Source organism: Crocodylus porosus, unplaced genomic scaffold (assembly GCF_001723895.1).
Source record: "Crocodylus porosus isolate Cpor-Errol unplaced genomic scaffold, CroPor_comp1, whole genome shotgun sequence".
Lineage (NCBI taxonomy): Eukaryota > Metazoa > Chordata > Crocodylia > Crocodylidae > Crocodylus > Crocodylus porosus.
In genome coordinates, this window is record NW_017728906.1 from 185362738 (window position 1) to 185374061 (window position 11324).

General features: G+C 44.8%; 1 protein-coding gene across 2 annotated transcripts in view; it reads left to right on the top strand.

The window, feature by feature from the left end:
• The window catches only part of LOC109306767 (transmembrane 4 L6 family member 1-like), a 29121-nt gene extending 18315 nt beyond the window's left edge, over window positions 1-10806 (top strand). For both annotated transcript variants that reach the window (XM_019530333.1, XM_019530332.1), the window contains exons 4-6: window positions 4894-5039; window positions 8917-9103; window positions 9774-10806. In XM_019530333.1, coding sequence (XP_019385878.1) covers window positions 4894-5039; window positions 8917-9103; window positions 9774-9794 — 354 coding nt within the window. In that variant the 3' untranslated portion in view covers window positions 9795-10806. The remainder of the gene's footprint in view (window positions 1-4893; window positions 5040-8916; window positions 9104-9773) is intronic.
• The last annotated feature ends 518 nt before the right edge of the window (window positions 10807-11324 follow it).

Consider the following 11324-nt stretch of genomic DNA (forward strand, 5'->3'; position numbering starts at 1 on the left):
CCTCCACAAGAGAAGACTGAGGGGGGATCTAGCAGCCTGTTACAAACTAGTCAGAGGGGACCAGCAGGCATTGAGGGTGTCCCTGTTCCCCTGCGTGCTACCAAGAGTGACCAGGAATAACGGTCACAAGGTGGCAGAGAGTAGATTCAGGCTAGATATCAGGAGGAGCTACTTCACAGTTAGGGCGGCTAGGATCTGGAACCAACTTCCAAGAGAAGTGGTACTGGCTCCCAACCTGGGGTCTTTAAGACGAGGCTGGATGAACACCTTGCCAGGGTCGTTCGACCCCAGTACTCTTTGCTGCCATGGCAGGGGGTTGGACTTGATGATCTGCTCAGGTCCCTTCCGACCCAACGAACTATGAAATTACTCTGGTGGTGCAAATTCTAACAGGCACCAATTCTGGGGGGGAAGGGGGGGGGAGATCAGACCAATTCTGGGTGGGGGTGGCAGTGGGGCTTAACTTGTAGCATACCAGCTGAAAAAGTTTGGCCACCACTGATGTAGCCCCTCTGTCAGAGGCTACATCAGAGACAGAGGGGGACCTGTATCACACACTCCCTAGAGAATTATACACACAAGATGTGGAAAGACTCCTTTGTGCTCTGTCCCACCCACACCCTGGCTACAGAGAATCTGTCCTCGTTGATTAAAAAAGGTTACCCAGCAACCATATTGCATCCCAATTAATTTCCATGTCCTGCTCAGAGTTCATTGTTTCTGATCCACAGCAGTTGTCATTAGCAAGGATATATTGACATAGAAATGTTTTTCCATGCTAGCTCCTTGGTAGCAGAAGCCTCTAATTAGTGATACTGTGCTATAATTTTCCATCTTTATGTTCCAGTTAATGTTTAATATTAACCATAATACCCTCTTTACCTATACCAAGTGCTTTACTGAAATTAACTAGTTAAGGATAATACCCAGTTCTCAGGTAGTGCTACACCTCAATGACTGAACATTTTGTACATGAAACCAGGACACAGAGATGGGGGGGGCTTGCTCACAGTCAGGAGAGCAGAACAGAACCTGGGTCTCCCGAGGCCCAGGGCAGTGCTGTATCCAATAGACTGCAGCAATTGTGATTTTACGACACTTTGAACTTCACAGTTACAGCTACAGTATGAGCAGTTGTTGGATGTTTTTGCAGTCCATTACCACCAGACAGACTCTCAGATTTCCTCCCAGTTCTTCATTTCCTCTGTAGACATGCCATCTGGGTTTGCAAAAAAACCCAGACTCTCAGACTTCCTTCCAGTTCCTCACTTCCTCTGTAAACATGCCATCTGGGTATTCAGAAAAATTGGGCTGTCCATCACAATACCCTAATAAAATCAGAGACCTCCCCCCAGCTTATGATTCAAATCTTACAGAGGGGCTCTTGTCATTTATGGGCGGGGGGCTCAGCCCCCACAAACTCCCCCGTAATTCGAACCCTGTTCCCACTCCTGACTTCCTTGATCCTCTTCAATAGTATGCATCTGGCTGGCATGCTTGACTTCACACTGCCCTACCATGCACTGCTCTACCTTTGCATCCAAACCAGCCCTGGGTCTGGGCTTGGCTTCAAGGGTCCTGTCTTCACTGTCCTGCTACTCTGGTAGATGATGCATGTACACTTAATCTTTACTGTATTGCAGTAGTGTCAAACACCTCAATTCAGGTTCAGACCTCTATTCTGTTGCATGCTGTCAATGCACATAAAGTGTAAAGACAACAGAAACAGATGACTACAACAATAGCTAGTGAGCAGAATATGAACACTTGTATGTGAAAGAAAAGTCGGGTAGCAGGTAACTCTTTACAGAGGGAGATGTAGGGAAATCCAGTGGCTAGAAGCTGCAGCCATGCAAGTTCAAGTTAGGAATAAAGTCACATTTACATTGAGAGGGAGTAACCTTCGGAATAGCTGATGCAGGAAGGTGGGCAATTGTCTTTAAGTAAAGACTGGATACATCTAAAAGGATTAGACAGATTGAGAGAATCACCAGCAAGCAGTGAGGCATTAAGTAGTTTGTAAGCCCCAACTGCTTAGGCACTGTGGAGTGATCTATAGACATCAGAACACATGAGATATGAAAGCAGATCATTTTTACAGGGAAGTCCTCCTATTCAGAGTGGGATGGTGTCAAGGAAGACATAAAGGTTGCTAGGCTGTTTGACAAATGTTCCCACATGATTCACAAATGGAAAAAAAAAGACTAAAAGACCAATCAATTGATAGGGTTAAAGATGACTAGTTTAAAAAGCACATTATATAGACACACCAAAGCTCTTCGGGTTAAGGATGTGCTTGTACAGCACCTACTCGATGGGCACGTCTACACATGTGCATTGAAAGCATATTAGCCCAATTTAAGGAGCATTAAGGGCACAAGTCACACAAGCATGCCCATAATGAACCTTAAAAATGGCAGTTTTAGGCTATTTGAGTCTAAATTTGATACCTGTATAAAACATATCAAATTTATGTGTGAATAGCTAAGTCACATTAGCGAACGTGTAGATGTGCTTATGCGCATTAATGTGATGTGTGTCAATGGATAGATATTGCAGTAATATGCATTAGCACATCTGCACATGTGGTAATGTGACTTAGCTATTCGTATCTAAATTTAATGTGCCTTAATGTGCATTAGTGCATCCATGTGCAGTTGCACATATAAATTTAGGCACACATAAATACATGTGTAGACACGTGCAATGAGCCTTGATTCTTGCTGGGGCACTGAGTGCTCCTGCAATAACAAATAGCAAATGATAATGATGTAAGATGTGCATATGTATGTCTCATGTTTTTATTTATGTTCCTCTTTTCAATTTGCAGTGATTTCCACAGCCTAATTATATGTTGCATCAACTAATTATTTATTTACTTCATTTAAAATTCTTGCTTTTAACTTCATTAAGTGCCTGCTTAATCTCTCATTATGGAAGTGGGTATGAAGATTTTGGAAACTAATTGCCAAGGAGAGCTTTGATGTCTTTCAACAGTTGGTGTTAACCTCCAGAAACATGCTCACCACAAAGATATAAGTGAGAAAAGCCCTAAAATACACTGTATTGCCCTGCCTATTAAATAGCTTCTATATCTGGAAAATTTATAAATTTGTTATAATTTTCCAGATATAGAATCTAATTATTGGAGGTTTGCCTGAATTTGTCCCCCTTCCACAGCTACAGCAGGGAAAATAAATCCACAGGGACAGATAAATGCCTTACAAATGCCTTGCTCCCCATACCCTGCAGTTTTTTTTCTTTGGGGCCCCTGTCCCCTTTTATTGTCAAACCCTGCTCTGCATGAGCACATAAAAATAAGAAAATGCTGATGTTGAAATTAAACATAGCTGTAGTAATTTGTGTATAATGCCAGGATACTTGGATCAGGGGTTGGCAATCTGCAGGATGTGTGCCAGAGCATGGCATATCAAACCATTTTGCTCAGCACATCACAGCCAGCCCAGGATCTGGGCAGCTGCAGCAGGCAATGGGCAGGCTGCTAGCAGCTGCATCGGGCTCCAGATCCCTGGCACTGGCTCCATGATGTTGGCAACTGTACACACCCCTTGGGGTGCAGGACAGGGAAGGTGCCAGAGCAGTGCAACCCCGGCTCCTCCCCTACTGTCCACCCACAGGCCCACATACACCTGCTGCCAGCAACAAGGATCAGGCCCCTCACGGCTCTATGGGGTAGTTTCACCAGATTTAGAAAGTTTCAAAAGCTTCATATTCCCACAGAAGTGAATGAGACCCAATATCTCTCCTAGCTAATTACTGCTCATAGGATTAAAGACGTAAAGACATTCCTTTCCTATTTACAGTGGGCATGTTTACATAAGATGCTACATGGGCATTAGTAGACTAATTCTATTGTACATTAGTGCATCATGGCAAAAGCCATGTTAATGTGCTAATGCACAGTAGAATTAGTCTATTGTACATTAGTGTGTTGTACCCATGTGTTGTACCCATGTGTTGGCACTGCTGCACAGTAATGCTGGTTACTGCACATTGGGCATGTTTACACAAGATGCTTCAAGTGCAGTAGACTAATTCTACTTTTCATTAGCACGGTGGGCAAAGCCTGTGCTTATGCACAGTAGATTTAACCTAAAGCGCAATAATGTCATACAAAAAAATGCTCATCTGTGCTAATGCATGGTAGTGCTGATTATGGTACATTAAGTTAATACATGTCATTACAGTTACTAAACTTAATGCATCATAATTATGGCACATTAACGAACATGTAGATATGCCCATTGAGTTAGTACCTTATTGCAGGTACTAAACTTAATGTGCAGTAATAACAACACACTAATGAATGCATAGATACACCCAGTCTTCCTTTCCTTACAGTCCTTCCCATCAGCAAAATTGCAGTCAAAGTCTTGTAACTCATTTGGTTCCTATAGTTTAGCCTGTATTGGGCACATCTACATGTGCATTAAGGTGTTTTTCCTAATGCGCATTAAATTTAGTACAACCAATGTGAGGTACTAAATAAATGTGCAATAGGCTGCCTTAATGTGCAGTAAAGAATGCACACTGTTTTAAAGTGATGCTTAATGGACAGTAGCTTATTTTACCTTGCTTTAGCATAATCACACTTTTTTTACATGATGCTTTAATGCACAGTTAAATAGGCTACTGAACATTAAAATTCACGTGTAGACATGCCCACTGAGTGTTCAACCAGGGCTCCTTGGTTTATACCAACAGATACCAACGTGGTAACTTAGGTATAAGCCAGGCAGAGCACTACTGAGCTCCAAGATCAGATAAGATCAGGTGCATTCAACCCTTCACGACCAATCTATTCATATTTTAAGGTGTCCAAAGCACTCTGTTTATCCACACATATGATGCTGAAGGTAATCTTCCTTTCAGATGCTGCTCTCTGTGTTTCTGGCTGTGTTGGGTGTTGCTGGAGGGGCCTACTGTGTGACTATCTCCTCCATGGGATTGATTGATGGGCCTCTCTGTGACACTGGTGATGGACAATATATGTACCCTTTCAGGAACAACACACTCACGTGAGTATGACTTAAGGGGCCTTCCCAACTTGGAGGGCAAATTCTGCCCCTTTCTTAAGAAAAATGTAGATTTTTAGAAAGTGGGTGGATGTTCTGCTCCAAGTTTGAGACCATATGCTTGAATTAGCAGCCATGGCCACTACCTACTTTCTCCAAGGCTTGCCCTCTAGGAAATGTCTTGCTTTAGAACTGATGGGTTACACTAATGAGTGCTGTTGAACTACTGAGCAACTATGTGTAACAGGTGTATGATGACCATCAAAAGGACTACAGGGAGGTCTCCAAAAAACCAAAGCAAAAATCTCCTCCTGGGACTTTTACCTAGTCAACACTGGTAGCAGCTGGCAAAATGTCAGTGAACTGGAGAATTCTGAAGAACTAGGTGGAATATGGCACCAGAACTAGAGATGGTGGAGAAATCTATGAAGTTTTGTGAACATTTCTATTCACCATTAAAACTGTCATAGTTTCATAGTGCTTAGGGTGGGAAGGGACCTAAACAGATTATCAGGTCTGACACCCTGCCCCGGGCAGAAACAAGTGGGAGGTCATAACACCCCAGCCAAATATCTGTCCAGCCTCCTCTTGAAGACCCCCAAGGTAGGAGAGAGTACCACCTCCCTTGGGAGTCCATTCCAGAACCTGGCAGCCCTAACTGTAAAATAAGGTCTCCTGATATCAAGCCTGAACCTTCTCTCTAGCAATTTGTGGCCATTATTCCTAGTAACCCCTTCTCTTCTGGAGGCTGAAGAGATTCAGGCCCTTCAGTGTCTCTTCATAGGGCCTGACCCACTGCCCCTTGTGCAAGTGGCCCTCCTCTGGACCCTTTCAATGCTAGCCACATCCCTCTTGAAGTGTGGCGCCCAGAACTGGATGCAGTACTCCAACTGTGGCCTGACCAGTGCCACATAGAGGGGAAGGATCACCTCCCTGGACCTGCTTGTGATGCATCTGTAGATGCACAACAAGGTGCGGTTAGCCTTACTGATTGCTTTCTCGCATTGGTGGCTCATGTTCATCCTGGAGTCAACAATGACTCCAAGATCCCTTTCTGCCACTGTGTTTACAAGAAGGGTATTCCCTAGCATATAGGTGTGTTGCTGGTTCCTTCTCCCTAGATGTAGCACCTTGCACTTATCTGCATTGAATTCCATCCTATTCTCATCTGCCCACCTCTGTAACCTGTTTAGATCAAGCTGAATTCTGTCCCTCCCCTCCAGCATGCCCACCTTGCCCTACATCTTGATGTTGTCAGCAAATTCGGACAGCATGCTTTCCACCCCAACATCCAGATTGCTGATAAAGATGTTGAACAGTACAGGCCCCAAGACAGAGCCTTGAGGACTCCACTGTCCACATCCCTCCAGGTCAAAAACAACCTGTCCACCACCAATTCTCTGGGTGTGAACATCTAGCCAATTTGCCACCCATCTGACTGTGTAGTTTTTTTAAGAGGATGTGGTGGAAAACAGTGCGAAAGGCCTTCTTAAAGTCCTGGAAGATGACAGCCACCTCCACGCCCTCATCCATGGACTTTGTGACCTGATCATAAAAGGAAATCAGGTTAGTCAGGTAGGCTCTGCCCTCAGTGAACCCATGCTTGTTTCCCCTGAGCATTACCTCCCCTGCTGAGCGCTTGCAAATATGCTCCTTGATAATTTTCTCAAAGGTCTTTCCAAGGACCAAGGTGAGCTTAATTGACCTACCTGGGCCCTCCTTTCTCTCCTTCTTGTAAATGGGGACCACATTGGCCCTTTTCCAATTCTCTGGTACCTGGCCAGAGCCCCACAAGCACTCATAAAACCATGCCAGGAGCACCACTATGACCCCCACCAATTCCCTCAGCACCCTCACATGAAAAGCATCTGAACCTACTGATTTAAAGATGTCCTGCCTCTCCAACAATTCCCTAACTAGGTCACCCCTGACCCTATGCATGGTGGTGCCTCCCCTGGGTCCACCTGTAATCCTAGTGGGGGTAATGTCCTAATCCCTGTTCAGGATTATGGAGGCAAAGAATTCATTAAAGAGGTCAGCTTTTTCATTAGCTGCAATCACCAGATTGCCGAGTCTGTCCTGTAGGGGCCCCATGTTCCCCAGTGACTTCTTACTCCCTTTGTATTTGAAAAAGGACTTTTTGTTATCCCTAATTCTGGTTGCTAGCCCTAGCTCCATCTCTGCCTGGGCCTTCCTAACAGCCTCCCTGCAGTCACACACAACGGAGGTGTAATTCTCCTTGGTGATGGCCCCTTGCTTCCACTGTTTGTACACCTCCTTTTTTGCCCTCAGGCATTCCTGGATGCTTTTGCCAAACCATGGGGGCTTTTTAGCACTCCTGTCCCTCTTGGTGCGCATTGGGACTGACTCCTTTTGAGCTTGGAGGATTATCTCCTTGAGGAACAACCATCTGTCTTGGACTCCCATCTCACTGAAGCTCTGAGACCTCAACGCCTATCCTATTAATCTTCTCAGCTCATTGAAGTCGGCCCTCCTGAAGCCAAGGACTTTTGTCTTACTGCTTGTTTTCATCACCCTGTGCTGGATAGTAAATTCCAGCAGGCGATGATCAGTGTTGCCCAGGTGGTGGAGTACCCACAGACCCTTCACCAGTTCATCACCTGTGGCAAGGACCAAGTCCAGCAAGGCATTTCCCCTGGTGGGACTATGCACCTCCTGGGTTAGGTGGAGGTCCTGTATCCCGGCTAGGAACCTATCTGAGTGGTTGGACCTGGCTGACTGCTCCTGCCAGCAGATGTTTGTGTAGTTTAGGTCACCCATGACAACCACATCCCTTGCTTTTACAGCCTTTACAGCCTCCATGAGCTGACCTGAGAATTCCAGGTCCAGCTCATCCCCCTGGCAAGGCAGTCTGTAGTAGACACCCACTATCAAGTCCCTTTCCCCATGACCCCCTTGCAATCTAACCCAGAGTGTCTCAGTTAGCCCCTCTTCTGAACCAATCCTTATCATTGAGGATGTATATTGTCCTTTGACGGAGAGCGCTACACCCAGACCTTTTTTCCCTGCTCTGTCCCACCTGTACAGCCCGTAGCCCTTGATGTCCACTGCCCAGTCATGGGTACAAGCCCACCAGGTTTCTGTGAGTCCCACTAGATCTGGGTTTTTGCTAGCTAGCAGGAGGGCAAGTTCCTCCTGGTTATTCCCCATGCCTCAAGCATTTGTGTAGTTAGTACTTGTAAATACCTGTAGAGTAAAAAACGCTACTGTAGAGTTTTGTTACTCCACAGCAGGACACTGGGATGCTATAGATGCTGACCAGGCTGACTGGGGCATGAGGCTGCTTCATTGAGGGGGCTACCTGCCGCCTAGGCCTGCACTGGAGCACCCTCATGCCCCAGCCAGCCCCTCTGCAGCACACTGAGTCAGGGGGGAGCAGCCCCAGGCTGGCAGGCTGAGCCCTGGGACCCTCTGCCAGCTGGGGCTGTTCCAACCCAGCTCAATGTGCTGCGGTCCCGGGCACACGTTCAGACTCCAGGAGCAATAAAGTCCAGGACAATATGCACTGGAGTTTATTGCCCTGTGCTAACGGCATGCATAAATGCACCCACCATGTCATTATGGATGAGTCTTATACTCACTTTACACTTTTGTTAATAAGATGTAAATTTGGAGGGAATGAAGTCCAGCCTAACAGTCTATGATTGTAGGCACCCATATAAGTGATGCAAAGGTAAAAGAAGACAGGGATTTGCAGGACATCAGCAGTGCTGAGCTAGCTACCTGTGTACATGTTTTTACCCTATGACAAATGAAAGCTTACCCACAGTAGGTTACCCTTCAATGAAAGGGGTACTAAGAAGTGATGTTTTTATATCACACTTTGTAATATGATTTCAACTATGTTTTCTACTTGCAGATACAATTATTTGTTTAATCAGACAACATGGAGCATTTGCAAAAAACCTGAAAATGTTGTCATTTGGAATATTGTCTTGTTTTCTCTTCTGTTGGGGTTTGGTACAGTTGAAGCTGTCCTTTGTCTTATTCAAGTCATCAATGGATTTATTGGGTTCATTTGTGGCACATGCATAAAGAGAAGAAAGGTTGGTATTTGATATAAGTTCCTATTCAAAAAGCTCTTTTGAGAGAGCCCCATTAAAAAGTTCTGACAATCTGTACAGTACTGGAAATGTAAAGAAATAAGATGCAATTTGAAGTAAATGGACAATCCAAAGTAATAAAAATCATTCTCATTAAAAAAAGTATTAATTCTCCTATGGAAAGAAGATAAAAAGTCTGGTGGCATACTTATTTAGGATTAAATGTTTAAGGGATGAGTGATTTTAGGAGCTTTGGTTTTCAGTGGCCGAATCTGAGAGACCAAAAGAGACCTGATTCTCAGAAAAAAACAAGTCCTCTCTACTCTCTGAGCCCTTTTAAGGTGTCTTAAGCTAGGCAGAAAATGGCTGAGCCATCCATTACCACCAGACATTTTTGAAAATGTAAGCATTAAAGTCACTCTCTGAAGGCCTGGGCCTCAGAACCACATTACTTGTGGGTGCACATGAAATCTCTTCTCGGTTTTCAATTCTGCCCTTGTATCAAAAAAGTCACTCTCTATTTTGATTTCCCTCCCACCAGAGGCTGGTGCTTATTTGTTGCAGTTTGTTTTGTTGTGGTTTTTGATGTTTACTTTATTAAGATTTCTGCAATGAGTCAGATATCCCTCTGGAACTTCATTAATTTTACAATCTTTAATCTATTCCCTTTCAGATAGATATTGTTGGAATGTGAAAGACCTGCAAAGAGTGTCAGTGACAAGCACCTGATCTGCAGGGAAAGTTATTTGGGTAAATGCGATATATTTTATTAAACCAACAAAACAGTTGCAAAAATTGTTCTTTACAAGCTTTTGGGCACAAGCACCCTTCACAAACAAAACCCCCGAAACACAGAAGATATTGAATTTTGCTGTTTGATCTTCAGGGATTCATGTAAAATCAGGACAGTGTGCGTACTGTATATGGGGACAACCATCAGGAGTTTCAATGCGAGAGCATTGTATAAAGAGATCAAGATGGGAGGGGCTGAATTTTCTAGAATCATTGAGATTACAAATTATCTGTTGTCTTCTCTGAATGTGCTCATCCCCAAATTTTGGTACCAGCAATATGATATGCTGTCTTTTCAGGAGGGCCTGGGGTACATACTAAAAGACAAACCATTTTTGACTGTAGGGCTTCAGGGTAACTGAGAAATTAGGCCTTTGTTTCTTATGTTCCACTTCAGCAGTACCTCACAGTCAGCAGCTAAAGTAGTAATGTCACCAAGTGCCACAGCACTTGTCTACGTGGGACTGCTTGGACCAACTTTACCATTTATTTGCTTTCCTTCCTGCCCTAGTTTTCACTCACCTTACCTTTACTACTGGGCACGCTCTTATCTTCTGTCTTCTGCACTGTCTGGCTGCTTTTATGCTGACGCCTCTGTCTCCTCATCCAGGGCCTGCTAATCCTACTCTTCTCTGCCACTACCCTGTTGCTCTGGCTTCCACTTGCTCCACCTTCTAGTTTCACTTCCTCCATTACCCCACATTACTACTACTCTTTCTCAAATAGCCAAGATCCTACTACTGTCACTAACACCAATCTTCTAGCTATCCCATACCAGCCTTCCAACTGGTGCTATATATCTACTCCACCCTCCTTAGGAAACCAGCAATTACCCTACCCTGTGGCATCTACATGTGCAACTAGGGCAGAGCAATAAACTCTGGCATTTATTGTCCCAGAGTTTATTGCTCCTGGGTGCACTGTTTGAATGTGCACCCAAGACTGTAGTACATTGAGCTGGGTTGGAGCAGCTCCAGCTGTTAGGGGACCACGGGGGTGACCTGCCAACCCAGGGCTGCTCTGACCTGGTTCAATGTGCTGTGGAGGGGCTGGTTGGGGCAGGAGTGTGCTCCAGTGTGGGGCTAGGTGGCAGGCAGCCCCTACACTGAAACCTTGTGCCCTATTTGTCCCTCCAGCATTTACATGTGCACTGCTGCAGAGTATAAAAATCTGCTGTGGAATTTATTAGTTTACTCCAGCCTAATAGCCCTGCATGCATAGACACAAGACATTTACTGCAAACCTAGTCTACTCCACAGTAAACATCTTGTGTAGATGCACCCCCTGTAAGGTCACACTGGGCACATCAACATGAGACGTTTACTGCACAGTTGCCTTATTAACTACATAGTAAACATCTCAGAGTCTACACATATGCCCCTGTTAGGGCACAGAAAGCCAATAAACTCTGCAGCACGGTATTTGCAAGTAG